Source organism: Eucyclogobius newberryi, unplaced genomic scaffold, assembly GCF_026437365.1.
Source record: "Eucyclogobius newberryi isolate DKJ021-1_F unplaced genomic scaffold, fEucNew1.0.hap1 SCAF_12, whole genome shotgun sequence".
Taxonomy (NCBI): Eukaryota; Metazoa; Chordata; class Actinopteri; order Gobiiformes; family Gobiidae; genus Eucyclogobius; species Eucyclogobius newberryi.
In genome coordinates, this window is record NW_027315746.1 from 19,638,913 (window position 1) to 19,657,617 (window position 18,705).

The 18,705-nt window shown below is 40.4% G+C and overlaps 1 protein-coding gene across 1 annotated transcript in view; it reads right to left on the reverse strand.

The window, feature by feature from the left end:
* Nucleotides 1-12,241, reverse strand: part of dnah9l (dynein, axonemal, heavy polypeptide 9 like) — a 24,195-nt gene extending 11,954 nt beyond the window's left edge. Inside the window, exons 1-45 of the mRNA XM_072441278.1 lie at nt 12,137-12,241; nt 11,932-12,031; nt 11,646-11,857; nt 11,345-11,578; nt 11,101-11,268; nt 10,714-10,830; nt 10,452-10,589; nt 10,260-10,384; nt 9,793-9,988; nt 9,614-9,718; nt 9,347-9,538; nt 9,035-9,235; nt 8,623-8,958; nt 8,451-8,528; nt 8,327-8,382; nt 8,131-8,251; nt 7,892-8,061; nt 6,611-6,833; nt 6,422-6,538; nt 6,150-6,236; nt 5,903-6,061; nt 5,746-5,829; nt 5,523-5,681; nt 5,275-5,397; nt 5,072-5,194; nt 4,773-4,997; nt 4,474-4,692; nt 4,218-4,385; nt 4,014-4,139; nt 3,826-3,933; nt 3,611-3,742; nt 3,352-3,512; nt 3,045-3,201; nt 2,832-2,977; nt 2,652-2,768; nt 2,332-2,470; nt 2,100-2,192; nt 1,791-1,985; nt 1,626-1,703; nt 1,316-1,448; nt 1,051-1,178; nt 824-972; nt 604-754; nt 395-526; nt 145-318 (exon numbers count right to left, since the gene is read on the reverse strand). Of these exons, the coding sequence (XP_072297379.1) occupies nt 145-318; nt 395-526; nt 604-754; nt 824-972; nt 1,051-1,178; nt 1,316-1,448; nt 1,626-1,703; nt 1,791-1,985; nt 2,100-2,192; nt 2,332-2,470; nt 2,652-2,768; nt 2,832-2,977; nt 3,045-3,201; nt 3,352-3,512; nt 3,611-3,742; nt 3,826-3,933; nt 4,014-4,139; nt 4,218-4,385; nt 4,474-4,692; nt 4,773-4,997; nt 5,072-5,194; nt 5,275-5,397; nt 5,523-5,681; nt 5,746-5,829; nt 5,903-6,061; nt 6,150-6,236; nt 6,422-6,538; nt 6,611-6,833; nt 7,892-8,061; nt 8,131-8,251; nt 8,327-8,382; nt 8,451-8,528; nt 8,623-8,958; nt 9,035-9,235; nt 9,347-9,538; nt 9,614-9,718; nt 9,793-9,988; nt 10,260-10,384; nt 10,452-10,589; nt 10,714-10,830; nt 11,101-11,268; nt 11,345-11,578; nt 11,646-11,857; nt 11,932-12,031; nt 12,137-12,226 (6,645 nt within the window). The 5' untranslated portion in view covers nt 12,227-12,241. The remainder of the gene's footprint in view (nt 1-144; nt 319-394; nt 527-603; nt 755-823; nt 973-1,050; nt 1,179-1,315; nt 1,449-1,625; nt 1,704-1,790; nt 1,986-2,099; nt 2,193-2,331; nt 2,471-2,651; nt 2,769-2,831; nt 2,978-3,044; nt 3,202-3,351; nt 3,513-3,610; nt 3,743-3,825; nt 3,934-4,013; nt 4,140-4,217; nt 4,386-4,473; nt 4,693-4,772; nt 4,998-5,071; nt 5,195-5,274; nt 5,398-5,522; nt 5,682-5,745; nt 5,830-5,902; nt 6,062-6,149; nt 6,237-6,421; nt 6,539-6,610; nt 6,834-7,891; nt 8,062-8,130; nt 8,252-8,326; nt 8,383-8,450; nt 8,529-8,622; nt 8,959-9,034; nt 9,236-9,346; nt 9,539-9,613; nt 9,719-9,792; nt 9,989-10,259; nt 10,385-10,451; nt 10,590-10,713; nt 10,831-11,100; nt 11,269-11,344; nt 11,579-11,645; nt 11,858-11,931; nt 12,032-12,136) is intronic.
* Nucleotides 12,242-18,705: the final 6,464 nt, after the last annotated feature.

Consider the following 18,705-nt stretch of genomic DNA (forward strand, 5'->3'; position numbering starts at 1 on the left):
AAATGTGCATGTATTTATATAGAATGGAAAGGTGTTTTAATGTATTTTGTATCATAATGGTGGTTAGTGCAGAAAAGTCCAACTACGGTAAGAATCAGAGTCCCTGCCAATCAAATCCAATAAATCCAAAATAAAAAAACAGACCTGTAATGGGACATCAGGCTCAAGTTCAAAAGGCACTATGGTTTCACTCCAGGGAGTAAACTTTTTGGTCTCTGGGTCAATGTAATAATCGAAGACGGTTCCCTGTGATGGAAACTTCACTGCTCTCATCTCTTTACCCCACCATCGGCTAAATTCAGCTTTGTAGTCATTCAGCTGAGGATCAAGTAGTGGTTAAGCTTAACACTAAAGAAAACAAAACATGTGCATATACTATTTAAATAAACTTTACATGATCCTGGAAGAGTGCCCCTCCAAATGCCCAGACACAAGCAAAAACAAAGTAAATCTCATAAAGCTCTCTGGGGGAGTCTGGAGGAGTGTTCTCATTGGTCAGCAGGCAGTCCAACAAGGAACACAGAGTCTGTTTAAAACAAAATGTAGTATGTATGAGTTATACAATGATAAATCTTGTCCTCTGATATGTTTTTTTTTTCATACCTGGACCATGCTATTTTCAGGCATTGGTGTGATGGTTTTGAGATTGCAGCGCACTTGCTCCAGACAATAAGGAACATACTTGTCAAAAAGGATGGTCAGGTTTGCCCGCTCTGACTGGGCCTGTCTCATTTCTATCCAGCTGGCAACATAACTAAACAAGCACAAATCTCACAATGCGAATGCACATGACATTAATGTGTGTGTGTTGTTTTTGCCTTACGAGCTCCAACCAATGTCCTGTGGGTTGACATAGAGAATTCCTGCTCTGGAAACAGTGGCAGGAGTAGCAGCTTTTAAATGAGAGATCTCAAATAGCAGGCGCATAGAGGAGGACAGGCTGATCCTCTCATTACTGGCCAGGGTGAGAACCTTCAACGTTTAATTGGTTTGGTTTAGATTTGTTTGGTTTAGATACATACATCTATAGAATATATTTTCAAAAATCACCTTGTTGTCATCCATGACTGTGTTGAGTGACTCAATCCACATAGGGTCAATATCCCCATCGAGGACAATCCATTTTGGGCCATCATGGCCCACTGAGGTCAGTTCTCTCATTGTAGATGAAAACAACCCTGTGGCAAAAGCAAAACAGTTTGATGAATTTGATGAATAGTGTGGACACTATTATTGCATGCAGTGATAATAACCACAAAGAGAGAAGGTTATACATGTAATACAACTTAAAAAAGGACTGTTTTAATCTAGTTACCATCTTTCCACTCCCGAGTTGCAGGGTGCAGGAAACCAAAAAGTTCATCTGTGGTTACTGCTTTAGGGTTCATGTCCGTCCAAATAGGCTTCATCTTCATATTTGAATATGTTCTGTGAAGAGTCTTTAAGATCTGATAAAAAGCCATGATAAAGTGTGTGTTAGTATTTTTTATATAGTTGGAGCATGTGCTACAATGTTACAGAACATACATGAGGCATCAACGAACAATCCTCAATTAAACACAGAGCGACCTTAATTATTCATTACCAAAATAATGATTTAAACTGTGTGTTTATAGATAACATACCTGAGTCTTTCCGGTGCCTGGTCCACCAACAACAAACACAGAGTGACGGACAGCGAGCAACTCCTCCAGCTGAGTCACCTGAGGAAACAGTTACAACATTTCAACAATGTTTTCTCAAAGTGACAAATATATAGTATAATATGAAAGATAATATGAAATAAAAACCTTAAGTATGAAGTTCTCCTCGGGTTGCAGGCGCAGCTCACCCACAGACTGACGTACAGCCTTTTCAAGCTCTGGATCCTTCTTCCTCGGTACATCTAACTGAGGGAACAAGTCACTTATGAGCCCCAAGAATATTGGCACGTCATTGGTCACAATCTTTGGGAGATTGAAGTCTCTTAACGCTCGCATCAGTACCTTTAAAGGGAAGAACCAAAAAACATTCACGAAATGAATAGTCCCACATGTACCAAGTATGATAACAAGCAGAACAAACAACTTGATTTTTGCACTTGTATTTAATCCACGCACTTGTTCCTCCGGCCTGCTCCTGTCTTCTCTCTTCAGAGATCCAGCCACAACTAGGACAGATTTAATGGCCCTCAAACCCCAGTCATAGTGATCCTAATAAATACATTTGACAGCAGAGAAAATATTATTTATAATAGGTGTGGAACAACAACACAGCATAACTGTTACATGTGAAGAATCAAGGTTAAGTTTGGCAATGATGTATATCAATTTATTGTTGTACAGTAGCTACCTGTTTGGACAACAGCTCTTTGCAGAGGGTATAGAGGCTTATAAACTTGCGTGCCAAAAGACGAGCGTCTATAAATCCTTCTGCCACCAACATGATTTCACAGATCAACTCAAAGTCAGGGATCACCATCGCACACGGCCTGAAAACGAACAGACCTGACCCTGGTCACACGAGTATTGAATTATTTTGTGTAACAAGTTTATTAAAATGTTTATTTTGTGTCAATAGGGCGCTCTTGCAAATAAGAGCTTGCTCTCAAGGGCCTTCCCTGTATAAATGCAGGTTAATACATAAATACAGTATCATTTTGAAAACTAAACCTGAATAGGGCTTTGAGGTTCTCTGGCAGCTCAGCTCGACCAGCATAACCGGGGTTTAGAGTGATGAAGATCCCCACGGTTGGTTTCAGCTCAATTTCTTCGCCCAAGAAATAAAATCTAAGATAAAAATAGTAGATTAATATATGTTTGTGTATTGAGTGATGAGACTTCTTTATTTACCTGTGTTTTTTGTTGCGTACAGCATCCTGGATAGTTTTGACTTGCACGGCTACAACAGACAGCACTTCGACTGAAATCCTGTTGAACTCATCAAAGCATCCCCACACTCCCGTTTGAGCCAATCCTTTGTAAATATTGCCTATGGACTGTATTGAACAAAAAGCCAATAAAAAAGAAGAAGAAATCAACAAATAAGGTGATACCATTATCCACCTTGTAGTCCATCTGTTCAGAGCAATTGAACACATACACCATGATGCCCAGGGAGCGCCCCAAATCTTTAGTTGTCTCAGTTTTACCAGTTCCAGCTGGACCAGAGGGGGCGCCACTCATGGTCAGGTGAAGGGACTGGGTCAGGGTTATGTAACACCTCAAAAATAATAATTTCCACATATTAGAAACAACATTTAAATCTTAAAAATCAGAAAAGAAGTCTGAATAGAAAGTTGTTTTCCCTTATAGTGATTTTACTCATTCATTTTCCCATAGCTAGATATAACTAGACACACTACGCATGCACCTGTCAGTGAGTGGGGTGATGACCAGTCTGTTAGTGTTTCCTAGATACTCGTAGCTGAACTGGAACTGAGCATCACAAATGTTCACATAACAATGCTTGGTCTCATCATCCCATCGATGGCGCAGTTGAGAAAGCCATGAAAACGCCAGAGCTGTTGTAACCTGTTAATAGTAAAAAAATCATACTTCTCTAAATATTCCTTACATGAATAATCACTGTCTTAAAAGACAGTGTGTATATGTTCTGTTGTGTTGCTTACTTTTTGACTAATCAGACTAGCAACTACATCTCTAGCATGGACATCAATAGTGCAGATTGTCATTATCTTCTGTCTGTCTCCAGGTGTTAATTCACCAAGTAACATGTGGATTAGTGAGTTCAGCTGTGTGACCTGAAAGTAGAAATATAAACACGGACGCACACACATTTGACGTGAGTTATAATCAGAGGGTATAAGAATGCAGCAAAGCTTACTTGTTTTTTGTTGTAGTCTTTTAAGGCTGTTTCAAAGCCTTCCTCAACTCTCTCAAATGCTATTTCTACATCTGTAGCCCACCACACCTGACTTCCAGTCAAGCCCACCTACACATGGGACAAAACAGTGAGACTTTTATAAGCAGTCTAAAATAAAAATAAAAGTTTAAGTTGTATGTTGTACGAACCTGTGCAGGGTAGTCAAAGAGCCACTGGTCACGAGGTTTGTCTTCATATGCAGCCACTGCCTCCTGGATCTCTTTTCGAACTGTACTACGCATAGTACTCTCCAATGCGCCTAACCATGACTCTGCCTGGAAAAAAAAACACTAGGCAAAGGTCAGTGCTAAAATATATAGTAATGATGGCTTGTCAGCAGACATATGCAGTACCTGTCCTTCACACACACAGGCCTCTGAAAAGGGAACATACTCTCCCTCTCGGCTGTACATGCCAATTGCCACTGCCACCCCCTCCTCCTCTTTGCCTCCACCTTGCTCTGCGTCTGTGAAACGTAGGTCTGCAATGTTGTCAAATAACTTCAACAAGTGCCTTGTCACCTAGAAAATATATTATATAAATATATAAACATAATGAAAATGATCAAACATAAACTTCTGTATGTAATACAGAGAAGGTAAATATCACCTGTTTGGGTTGTGTTCCTTTAGAGACTATTTCCAGAAGATCGGAGGCGGACACAAAATAAAACCTGGGGAATGTGAGTCGTTTGGTCTCCAAATACTCAGCCAGTGCCTTCTCACATACAGACAGTCTCTGCTGCAGGGCCTCAAGGTTTTCCAAAAAGCCAGGAAAATTGGTCACCTCCAATACATTACAATTCTCTATCATCTTAGTCATCAATGACTGTGGGAAAGAAAAAATAAAACACCCATAAGCACAAACTGTGTTTGTTAGTTTCATACGTGCATAAATATTTGTCTCACATGAAGGTCATTGTGTATTCCCTGGAAGCGCTCAGCATCACTGGCCAACTGGCAGCGGATGTCATCACTGCTGGTGAAGATACTATTGAGATGAGCCCACGTTCTCTGCACTGACATCCAGGATGAGATGACCAGATCTGCCACCATGAGCTTCCTCTGCCAGCCACTCACTTCTGTCTGGAAATACTCCACATACTTACTCATCAGGATGTTTTGTAGCTGAACCTAGAGATGAATAATTTCAGGCAATTTGTACAGCGCACAATAATACATTCAGAAGAGCCAACACGCATGCTGACCTGATTGTCCTCCAGTGTTTCTATAAGGTTCTCATCTGCTTTGAGCAGAGGCATGCCTGTGCTGCTGTGACTCTCATAGGACAAGGACATCATGCTCCATGTTTGAGTTATCTCAGCCAAAACCTGGGAGATGGTGAGTTTAAAAAAATAAATACAAATAATTCTTAAATCAAATGTTATCTATGTAAAATGTAAAAACTTGCCTTTTCAATTGCCATTTCCTTAACAGCCTTATCTACTATGTTTTTGACCTCCTCTTCCACACGATGGAGCTGTAACTCCAACAAGTCTCCAAGAGTAGTGCCTCTCCCCATCACAAATGTTACCTGTAAATAAATAATAATACATAATAATAATACATCAACTACCAAAAAGTCAATTAATTTCAACTGGAGCTCAACGTAAACTAATAATATTAACAAGTGTGTTCCTCTGGCATGTAGAGTCTTACCCCGGTGGTGTTCATAAGCTGCTGCCAGTGCCGCTCCCGGACAGCAGAGTTCTGCAGTTCATTCACTGCTCTTAAAGATGTCAGCAGGTTTTTTACTGTGGACTCCAGCCCCATGTACACGTCCCACACTCGCACCTCTTTGTCCAAAAGCTTCATCTCCTTCAACCAGAAGAGGAAATTACAAAGATATTAGGAAAATATAAAATTAGGAACAAATTCTTACTTTAGCAAATCGTCGAAGCTCCATGTCCATTTGTTCAACATTGATCTCCTTCCATGGCGTTTTAGTCCAATCTTCTATACTGGTCTGTAGGGTTAGAATCACCATTATTACAGAGGGATCGAAATTTTGAATAATAAACAGTTACAGTAATGTATACCTTAACAAAGATAACCATGTCCCAAACAGCCTTGGCCAACACAATGTCTGAACGGCACTGTCGGAGCTGTCTATAATCTGGGAAGCTGACCTCAAACAGATTTGCTGTGTCCTGAAGCTTCTTCATTTCCGTTTCCATTACTGCTACTCCTCGATGACACTGGACATATTTTTTTTTATATCCCTTCCATTTTAAAATGTATTTTTTAAACAACTGCAAATTTTGATGACAAAAATATTTTCCTTACAGTATCAATTTTCCTATATGGTTCCTCTACACTTATCCTGAAAATCGATTCAGTTCGAAAGTGTTCTCTGAACTCATGCTGCTTGACCTAGAAAAAAAAGTATGTTACAGTGAACGTAGACGATAACTACTACACAAAAGATGTGCACATGATAAGGGCTATCAGTCATACATAATGTATAAAAGAAAATGAGAGGGTTTACATGTCAGCTATTGAGCTCTTTGTTAGGGGCAGCAACATTGACATCTAATACAGGTCACACACAGCCTCACCTCAAACCGGACACACTTCCTGCGTATAACTGAAACCTCGTTAGACTGCAGAGGCGCCACTTCATGTTTGACTGTGAAGGCAATTTTTCTCAGACTTTTCCACTTCTCTGGGAGCTCCTGTGATTAAACATAAGATTGTATTTGATTAAAACATTATAATAAATCTGGATGCCATACATATACATATACCTCAAGCTGGATGTATACACTCTCCGGTAGCTGCTGTCCATAGGTTTTCAGCAGCTCCGCAGTGGACTTGAGAGGTTTGAACAGTTGATCATTGCTTATCTGTCGGTCTCTCATGGCCATTAGGTGTCCCATGATGTTCACAAGTCCAGCATAATCACCATCTGATACTTTTTTTGAGAGTCCTCGGGCCGTGTCCTGTACGAAAGCAGCGAGTTCCCTCACGCTGCAACAAGGAACGTTATATAATGAGGGTATCAAGTTTCAGTAAAATAAAGAAGATGTAAGCAATCTATGGACAATTGCAATTAGAGATAGACCAATATAGTGATTGGCAAATAATTGAACTTTTTAGCGCATTGACCATCTAGCCTTAAAGGTCCAACATAGGCCGATATTCAGGGAGCACGAACTCCAAAAAAGACTTGGCAGAGCTGAAACATGTTTGTGCATTTAATTGAATAAGCCATGTTTTAAAACATTTTCTTTTTAATGGAAACCAACTGTTTATTTTTCCACCATAGATTGCTCTTGGCTTGGTCATGTAAATAAACTTCCTTATACGGCTCATCCTTTTTTTGGAGTGGCTTTGTTTTTGGTGTTTTCTTCAGTTTAATCTTTGTCCCCAAGAGCCACCACAACTTTATTTCTGTTAGGCAGACACTTTTTTGATAATTTGTAATGAATGAAGGAATGAATGAAAGAAAGAAAAAAAAAGAAAGAAAAGAAAAAACAATCGTTTACCAAGTAGCACCAGACTGATTCTGTTTACATCTGTTACTAAATATATCTTAATGCCAATATTCAATATTCTGTAGGTAAATACCTTTTTCAAAGTATTCTACACAACATTGGAAACAACAAAATGCCTCAGAATTATCTTTAATTGGCTGATGTTTAGTTTGGGCCACATTTGAAGTTGTGTGTGAAGACTTTTGGGCAGCTTCAGTCCATATCAAAAGAGAACTGGACAAAATGTGTGTTATAAGTTTGTAGGGAGCCAATACTAGTCTAAGTCTAAAAATCATTGCTATAGATATTATTTGTCATTATTATAATTCTCATGTAGAGCGCACTGCATTTACTTGAACAAAGATTATTTGTCATATCCTCTAATTTGGTCCAAATCTACACCGCATATCTTCCTCAAAGTATGAGCTTATTGGCCTGCAATGTAAAAAAAAACAACCCTTTCATCAGTGACTAATCACAATAGTAGAGGCGTGATCATTTTCACACTTTACTTGTGCATAACCAGCATTGACAAATAAGAGATAGTCTTACCTCTGATTCACGTGGTTAAGCAGGTGCTCCTTGAACATCCAGCTCCACCTCTTGATCACATTCATAAGTGTGTGTTTGAATGGTGAAATGTCCAGCTGCAGCCATCCACAGAACACCCTGCAGTCTTCCATCTTACTGACACGCTCGTACAGACACTCAAACATGTTTATCTAGAAAACAAAGAAGATTCATACAGACAGAATCATTGATGTTCAAGGGTCCGAGGAAGATATGCCCACTTGTTCTTTAAAGTTGTCCAGTGTGGGAGGATTTTTCTTCAATTCATAGTCAGCATAAAGTTCAGCTTCTTCAGTACTTAGCACATGGCCGTAGAGCAAGAACTGCCTCATAAATTCAGACCTGATAATAATAATACAAATTTACACAATGCAATCTGTCAATCTGTCAATCTGTTACTTATTTAACATCATTTACCTATCATCAGTCCAGAGGTAACGGTAACTAGCAAACGAGCCCTGGTATTCTTTCACCTAAAAATAGAGATAGTAAAAAAAGAGCCTAGATGAACAGTAAAACAGGCAATAAAACATCTCTTTACTTTGGCAATAGCAGCTCGTGCCCTTGAACGGATTGTGCGGCACATGTCAGATAAATCCTCCACTTCATTGATGTCCTTCTACAAAACCAAGATGACAAAAACAGTTTATGTGCCTGTAAAAAACACCATTCTCTAGAAAGTAAAAAAAAACAAATAAATAGCACATTTGTACCTGATAATTATCAAATGTCTTATGTTTAGCCACACGTGGAATAAAGGATGCGATTTTTGTTATGTTAGTGACCATCTTATCCACAATGTCATAAAAGTTGCCAGTTTGTCCAAAATCAAGGCAGGGGTCAAAGGTCATTTCGTTGTTATTGAGAACCAGTTGGAGGCCAAACAGTGGCAAAATGTTTTGTTCTGAGTCTGTGTTTTCAATGAGGTACTGCAGGGAGCAGCGCACGGAACTACAGAAGCCTGACAGGATCATGTGGTCCACGTAGTCTGTATACGCCTGCCATTCAGAGTTCTCCAAGGCTGTCACTCCGAGCAGAGACTGGTTCTCCTGCAAAAAGTACAGCAAATGCATTGATTTCAACAGCTTCTTACAGTGGTACAAATGTAGAAAGAGGTAAACAAACCTGCAGTAGTTTGTGTATGTCTTCTCCAGTATTGCTTATAAGTGCGTGCTGTTTGGTAACGCTGTCTTCTATATCAGAGAAGCTGAGCAGAGTTGAAGTGCGGCTTTTTCTAACGATGAAAGCGCGGTGACTAAATCTCCCCATGAGAACCTGAACGGCCTCCACGTTAGCTTTGCTCTTCTGGACTCGACTGGAGAGGCTCTGATAACAGCAAGAAGAATGCTTATAATGGTATAGTACTTACATCTGTTTGCTAGTTATTTTTGTACATTATCAAACTGATTGATACACTAAAGTAGTGCAAGTCAGTACTTTGACATGGTCTCGTGTGCTCTCGATGTAGGACCACAGGTCATCCTGAGCCCAGGTCAACTCTTGCACGGCGGGCTCGAGCTGCTGCTTTGCCCTGTTCATCTCATCTTTGACCAGGCCCTGCTCCACAGCCAGAATAGTGCTGTGCAGCTGATTGTACCACTGAGTAACAAACGTCAGTGTCTGAGTGTACTGTGGGGGGAAAACGTGTGAGACTTATCGATTGTAGATAAAACATTTAGCTGGGTAACACAAAAGGCGGCTCACCATGTGGAGACGCTCACGTTTGGAGTAGAGGTGTAGAGCAGTTTTAGGAATGTTCTGATTTTTTAGGATTCCAAGATATTTCACCTCTCTCAATACAGAGGTTAGCTTGTGAGACATATTAAGAAAAAGGATCAATAAACTTGAGAAAGCTTTGATGGCTGTATTTTGAACCAACCTACCACAGGACTGAAGTTGACCTGGAACATGCCCATGCCCCTGTCCAAAGTCAGCAGTGGATCACTCAGATGTTTCTGACACATACTCTCTAGTCCCACCGTCCACTCCTTGAAGAGCTCGTCATCGTGTTGGTCTAAGGCCGTTAGTATACGCTCACACCTCTGTAACACGTCATCAGCCTCTGCACTTCCTAGAGGCCTTACCAAATAAAAAGCAGTCATGTTTTCAGTCATGATATTATAAATATGCAATCATTACAGTAGCATACATTTCTTACATATTTCATATTAACCCTTACAAATCCCCAAACCATTTTTACATACATGTACACATGTACATTAATGTACATGTGTACAATGTACGTATAAAATGTAGTTTCACTGGTCATTTGGATGCATTTTATAGTTACTCTGTTTTCCTTTGACAAATGATAAAAGACAATCATTTAGTGTGACATTAAGAGTCTTACATTTGGGCGAGCTGGCAAAGGTTTCTTCTGTTGGTGAGAATACGTTTCCGAAGCTCTTGAGACCACTCAAGGTTTCCAGCCACGGATGGCATGTTTTTCCCCAAGGTAACAGTGCCAGACTGCAACTGAAAAGAAATTGTAACGATCAGTCTTTATCAATATTACTGACGTGCTGAATATTATGTCTCTTACTTGGTCTTTGTGCTGATCAAGAATAAATTGACATTGATCTATTTCCTCACTGAACATTGCTAACACCACATTATAGTTTGGAGAGAACAGCTGGTGGATCCTGGGTCTGTCAAGCAGCGTTCCGAATATTTTCAATAACTTGATGTGAGAAAAACATGTTAGCAACTGACAAAATAAATCCAATAATGTATATTTATATACATTATTAGTATATTGTTGATGCAAAGATCAAATCATCACTGTGAAAAGTGTTAAGGGAAACCTTAAAGGTGGACTTGAGGTTTTTGGAGTGCTGGAAAGCCAAATTAAGAACTGTTCCCAGCCTCTGGTCAAAATCTTTGGTCTGCTCCATAAATGTTTTGTAATGCTGCACAAAACCCTGTGGAAAAACAAACAAAACTGTGATTATACTGTGATAGATTATTACTCTTTTGCTAAATTAATGGTCACGCAAAAGAATTACTGATAAATGACACCAATGAAAACGTTAAAAACTATAAACTTTCAACTGCTTCTTTAGCTTTATTTTACTGTATTTTAATTACTGCACAGCTGGGCAGAGTCAACAATTGTAGTATATTATTTTTTGTAACCCAGAGGACCTTTAATTGAAAAGAACGTATCAAATAGTATTTTAGCGGATTCTCACATCTTTGGTGTAGTCTAAAGGGTCATATTTGCTTTCTCTTAGGGCTCTCCATCGGTCGTGAAACTCCTCATTTAGAGTGAAAACCATCTCATTTAACACCTTCCCTCTGGATCCACCCAGTTCTACTTTCTCCAGCTTCAGAAAGTCCAGAGCTGTTGCAAATAACCCCTGTGGATGAGAAATTAAAAGGTGTATCTTACTACTATTTTATTTTATAATAATTCTCCTATAAAAGAGCAGAGACCTCAACCATATGCAGTCTGTCCATGATGCGATCCGTGCGCTGAAACACCAGTGAAGCGGGAAAGTCCCAGAGCTTCACTAAGTGGCTGTATTTGTAATACTGAGGCACCTTCTGCCTGTACGTGTGGAACAGCTGCTTGAAAGTCTGGAGTACTGAGATTGTTATCTGGACACGCTCCACACCCTCCTCCAGCTCCATCTTAAAAAGCTCCTCAGGGATCAAGTATGCAAACGCCTGTGTAAGATCATAAGCAGGTTAAATGTTGCAAGATTAACTTTCCTCTCTCCGTACAAGGGGTTACTTTTTCAATAATCAAGTTGCAGAACTCCTGCAGAAGCACCACCATGCGCTGTGGAGTGCAGTAGTATTTAGAGTGGCTCCAAATGAGACAAAGAGTGTGATAGAGAGAATGCAGTAAACTCTCCGTGTGTGGAAAACTCCTCTCTTCTAAGATACTGATCATCCTCCTCAGAGGTCGCAGATACAGGTCGATGTCGTCTGCCTCCAGCACCGCTAAAAAAATCCAGATCATTTGATTGATTTTACAGTAATGCATGTATAAAGGTCAATTTAATTAGACAGGAGACCATCATCAACTTTGCAGCAGATATCCTGGAAAGCGTAGTAGTAACTGCTGTCAACCCTCTTCAGAATGTCCATGATCTGTTGCACTTTGGTACTTTGGATCTGAAATAAATAAATGAAATAATATGTCAAATTTACCACACTCTTAAGTATATTTTACAAAGAACTGTTCTATCATCATCCACATCCAAAAGAACTAGGTTTTACTTGTGACTGTATGCCCCGAAGGTTTTCTCGCTGAGCAGACCAGAAGTGGAGCTCCACACTGGGGACTGGGTGGTCTCCCCCCTGGAGCATTGCACCAGAGTCCTTCTGCAGCACGGTCCAAATCTGCCCAGACCACTGAATAATAAGAGTTTCTATGGAGTACAACATCCCTCTGTCCACGGGCCAACCGGTCGAGCTGAGACACAGGTGCACAGAGAGTGTAAGTAAAAGACAAAGAAACAAACTACCAAATAAACACAAAATGTATTAATGAGTAAACATTCAAATAGAAAGACATTTGACATCCGGTATAATAGATTTGTGCATCCGGTGCGCGGGCATTTTCGCGGGAATGATCAAAGTGCTGTTGTTTACTCATGACTGATGATGGAAGTAGCTCCTGCTCCTGATGTTTGATCAATGGTATTTAAGTTGTTAAGTCATGTATACGTCCAGGACACAAATGTGACTGACTCATTTTAGCTGAATGACCTTATTGCGATGTCCCGGGTCTGGGCCCTGTCCACGCACAGCGGCAGCGGCAGGAGCGTGCGTCCCTCCGCGCGGCCCCGGAGCGTCACCACTTGACTCCGGAGCTTCTCCAGGTGTCTGTGGATGTCCTCTGACACCACGCGGGGCCAGTCCTCGTGATTCAGGCCATTGGACAGCACAGACACAAGCACCTGCACAGACAGGTCCTGTCGGTGAGTCTGCTCGGGTCTTTGCACTTTGACCCTTTACCTCTGAGATGACCAGTGGAAGGTGCTCCATGGGGTATCCCGGCACTTCCCCCAGTCTCAGCTGGTGTTTGAACTCCTCACGGGAAACCCTTTTCACTCCTCTTTTAATCACACATAATATCTTGGTCTTCCAGGGAGGGGACATCTTCACAGATGAAAAAACAGTAGGAATGCTTTCAACAGCATTGAAAGCACCAGAAATAAGTAGTGACTTATTTCAAACAATGACATTAGTATGGATGCGCTTATATATTTGCTTTAATAAAAGTCATATTTTTTAAATAGTGTCAGCAAATGCATCATCATTGCTCTAACCACAAACATTACCACTGTCCTAATTCTTGCTCTGTTAGAATTTGAATAGAATATAGTTAGTATTACAGAAGGATAACGCTGTCATCATGTCTTACTTGAGCATCCCCTGCATGCAGTGTTCCCCCTGGTCCAGTGAAGAGCAACAGGCGGTTGGTCCAGATGTGGTCTAGAAAATCCAGTATAATCTTCTGGTTCTCCTCCGCTCCAATGAAGCGGTTCCACTTATCCGTCTTAACCCGCAGCACACAGAAAGCCTGCTCCCGCAGGAAGTCCACCCTCTCATCCAACACCACTCCGACTTTGAGGGAAGGCTCCTGGGGGACACGCACACCCGCAGCCCCATTGCTGCCCAGACGTGCACTGTTTTTGGCACTGCCTGGAGCCTCTGCCATCCTGAAGAATTCACTGGAAAAATGTTACTATACTATATAAAGTGGTTGTTGAATCAAAGCCATTTAGAAAGTTATACTTGCTTAGTTATGCCTTACCTGAATACTTCCTGACAATGCTAAAAAAGTGGAAAACACTATTGACCATCCCAGGAAGAGTCAAATCTACATCTGTTTTCTCCTGCACAGACCGTTGCAAACTGGAAAAGTGATATGGCTCCTGTGTGACTGAAGCTGTGCAAGCTCTCATGACCTGGAACCTGATCCTGTAACCAGAGCTGTCGGCTGGATTAGAGGAGGCAACATGTGGAGAGGTACCAACACTACACCTGGGTAAGACTATGTACACAGAGGCAGTCATAAATATATATATATATATATATATATATATATATATATATATATATATATATATATATATATATATATATATATATATAAATGCAACAAGTTTGCTTTTGGCGCTTCGCATCTGCAGTATTGCTTTCCGCCACATGGGGGCAGTGTGGCACAGTTTTAGCAGCTGCATCTTTCAACACTGGTAATCCAAAGTGACTATCCATGACATCCTTTTACAGATGTTCTGCTATTTATGTAAAGGAACAAGGAGAAATGGGACATTTCTCTTAACCGTGTTACTTAAAATACCACTGCAATGATTGCCCTTTTAAAAGTTTAAGATTTATACATGGATCTTATTATATCCTAAATAAAACAAGTACTTTGTTTACTGAGTTGACATTTAAGAGTTTTCTAACCTTTTCTCATATATAATAAGGCCTCTTCTGTTTAAGGATAACGTTCATCCAAAGCCAGTGCAACATATGTTATTCTTTAGGTCCATTTTGCTGCCGTTATAAGTCATAGCTAAATAATGTAACTTACAACTCTTTAAGACAACACAAGCTTTTACAATGATCCATGGCAGTTGTCCAGTACATTTGGGTGTTTTGATCATGTTGAAATTGTCTATTTAAATTGTCTATTGCATTTTAAAATATTTTGGTATGTATAGTCAATGTCACGTCACAAATACTTGTATTGCAGAGTGTGTGTGTGTGTGTGTGTGTGCCTGAGGCTGAAGGCTAGTAGAGTGTCCCATGGGGGTCTCTGCACACTGTATCTAAGCCCATTTGAGTCCTCTGACAGCACCAGCAAGTCTGCCCATCTCACTGACCTCATGCCCAATGTCAGCCTGGCTCTGCGGGGATAAAGGGAGCGATTCCAGAAAAAGAGATCTTTGGACAAGGGGGATAAGTGGAGCAGGAGAGGGAGCCAATGGAGAGACAAAAGGAATAGAACTGTTCAAGTACGTTCACGTATGTGAAGCACATACAAGCACATACACACACAAGTACAAACGAGAGAACCAAGACCTACGGCTGCAGACAAGTTAACCGTTATTGCACAATAATAATAAATCATTCTTCTACTTCTAAGTCATATTCGAGCTCCAGCTTTATTAAACCCATGACTGTCACTGTAACTGAGATACCGTACTGTGCATGGCTTTGACTTGAGACTACAAAGTATTTTTAATATCACAAATGTTATTATTTAAACCGAGATTCTCTCCCTCAATTATTCCCCCCTCTCTCTTGTCTCTCTTGTGTCGTTTCCATGACATCATGTTGCTTGACAATCACATGGCACACTTTGAGTCCAGAGCCTCAGCCTGGCTCACCCTCTGTCAGGCGCTCATCACCTTCGTCCACGTCCTCAACCATCACAGGAAATTACATGTAGATGAGCTCACGGACTCTATATTTTAACCACTCGCACACACAGACGCTCTGCTCTGACCATCCTCTCAGGAGACTGGAACAAGCCCTCTATGTGCCCCATTCACCACAGACTTTTCCATTTTTCTCTTGTAGTCTTGCGGGGGAAAGGCACACTCTTGTATTTCTGAGGCAGATGGTCTCGTGGAAATGTGCAGAGGAATTAATGAAAAGAGAGAAAAGAAAAATGTGACTATAGGGAGGGGTTGAGATGCTCGTCCACACAAAATGATCACTTTTGAGGCTTCCCTTCAGTAGCTGGCTGACTACTCCTGAAGCCCTCCATGGCTGGCGCTGGCCGTGTATACACTGGTGCTTGCATGTCCAGATGGCGCTGACCAGCCGTCCCTCTCGGGGTGGATGAAGTAAATGGAGCGATTACAGTAATGACCCACACATCTGTCTCACACCTCTGTATCTCTGCCAGCACTTTACACACAACATTTGGCTGAGAAATTTGGACTTGCTCAGGTACAATAAAAATGGCAGAATATCCACGGTTACATTTTTTGTGGTGGTAGAAGAAAATGTTTTAAAGTCGCAAAATTGCAATACTTTGTGCCCATTCTGTAATTACTTTATAATAGCATTTATTTGGATTGCTGTGGTTTCCTTAACAGAATGAGATGCTGTCCAATTATGCTAATTTTTCCTTTTTTGTGAGATTACAGTACGGTATGTATTTTGTTTTTACTATAGACCATTAACTCGATACTCTAATTTTGCATATCAACCAAAGCTATACTATCTCTTACTTCGGTGACATTATAACACTCCAAAGCCAGATCATCCAATGAATAAATCTTTATCTTATTCCCGAATAATTCACGTGTTACATCCCAACATTTATTGACCACACTTGGCTGAGTTTGAATGAAATATTACCCTCCTTGTCAAGGTTATTCTGTCTCAGTCACTCTATCACTTTAGGAAATCCATCACTCTCCATGGCTTCCTTTTTTCCATTACTCGGCCCAAACCCTCTTCAAAATCACAGCCCCATCGTCCCTTGTTTTATCCAGTTACCTGTGTTTTTCAACATCGAGTGATAAGTCAAGAGCGAGGCAGCATCCAGGCGGGCAGCAGGGCATCTTTGTAGTGTCAGGGGGGGGAAAGGCTGTGTGTCACCGCTGAGCCACCCCTTATCAGAGCACTCCTTTGTTCTGCAAAGGTCTTCCTGCTGAGCTCGGACTCGGTGATATTTGAGAGGCAAGTTCACGGGCAGAAAGGGGTTAGAGAGCGCGGCCAATCTCCCACCATGTGTTGTGTTGTGTCATCTTTCATCCCAGTGGAGCTTGTCTCACTGTGCTTTAGCTTTCAGAGGTAGAAAAGGACACCGTAGTCAAAAGTACTGAACTTTTCTTCTTTCTGAAGTAAAAGTCGTCAATAAAAAGTATTTATTTACTTAATAATTGTGTATTGTTACTTGTACAGTTAGTGTTTTCTATAGGTTTACCTTACTTTCCCTACTACATAGTAAACTACTACTTCCACAACTGCTTAACTTAATGACATTTTGAATAGTTTCAAGGACATTCAGTCGCTGTACTTTTTTCTTAAAAAAAAAGAAAAAATTGGGCTCAAAGGCTTTATTAGACAAGAAAGGTGAGCTTAAAATGGGGGATGAGAGAGAAGGGAAGACATGCAGTACATTGCCAGAGTCGGGAATGGAACTCATGACACTGTGGCTGGCTGCACTCGGAGCATGGCATAATATGCTGATGCCTTAACCACTTGGCCACTGGGCAGGACATCACTGCACTCTTTATCTTCTTATATGCTTTGAGTTTTATCTTGTTTCCCATATTTTTGAACCAGCTATGAATTGTTTTATTTTACATTTCAAACTTTTTCTTTATTCTCTTGGCTGAAATGTGCCTGTAACAAAAACAATTCCTCTCTTGGATAAATAATTCTGATACAGAAAAAAGTCATCAGTTGAAACACCTTTACACAACTGATGGCTGGTTGATTTTACAAAACAATTCATCATCATTTTTGTCCTCATATTGATTGTTCAAATATTACGGTATATATAATTTCAATATTAATTTAAACATAGACAATACCGACTTTTAACTCTGCTCACAAGCACTTGCTTTTGCTGACAGGGTTGGCTGTAGATTAAAAGGTCCTCCTCTGTGATATGTGGTCGATCAGGACTCTGTGGTGTCTGTGATGGAGAACTTTGGACAAACTGCTCTCTGTCTTTGACAACAGCTGCCGCCTTCTGCATGAGTTGATGCTGAGGCAGAAGAGCTCTCCTGCTCCACAGACGGGCTCAGGAAGTCATTTGTACCCAGAGCAATTGGATTTTACAATGGGAGAAATCGTAATAATGTTTTTATGTATTATTCTGTATTTGTATTTAACATAACACTGCCCTATTTATGGAGTTCATTTAATGTTTATTTTAAATCTTCATTTCTGCTGGTTTGACTGAAGTTAGAACTGACTGAGCTTGATTAAAATTTGATTAATTATATGCCTTATACTATACCTTAAAGAGGCAGCGTAATATAGTTGTTCTGGGTGAAAGCTGACCACTCCCCGGGCAGTGGTCATTCAGTCAACAGAGTGTAAGAGAACACCCTTATTTCACAGGCAAAGTATCGCAGTGTCCTTCCTAAATCTGCAGATCCTGTGTTTCTGAGGAGGAGAAAAAGTGCAGCATTGTACACTGCTGGTAGACACTGGTAGTTTCTTCTTACAGCAGGTTCACATGACGCCACTCTCCAGAGGCTCATTAAGATGTGCTGAGACAAAGAGATGCACTAGAATTTAAAGTTGGATACGAAATTGGAGGCTTACTGTGAGGGTCTTTGTTTGTCAGCAGTAACAAAGTTGTCCTGTTGGTGGGGCTGTTTCTCTGTCAAGTCCTCGATCGTTATTATCATTACCTGTATTACCTGTATTTGTTATAGAACATGTGGTTTGTTTTGCCCTTAATCAATAGGAGGATTGGATTTGTGTGGAGTCAACACTTGGCATACTTTCAACATATTGCTATAGGTACATAGAGAGGTAATGAAAACAAAACAAAATCATTCATGCTGAGTGCTCCCTTGGTCATCACTGACACTGAAAATACTATTTGATTGATTTTACCATCATCTTCTCAACCTGAAGAGTAAATACAATACATCAAATAAGTGAATTGAAAATAGTTCGGTTGTCAGTACTGATATTTCCTTATATCCCAATAGACGTAATCATCTTCTCAAAGCTTTTAATATGTGTTTGGACAGTTAATAGAACTCCATGGTCTTCTCTGTGTTCTGTGTTGAAAAAACGGATTTGATTGTTCCTTTTTTATTAAAATATGTAGAGCACCTCTCAAACTC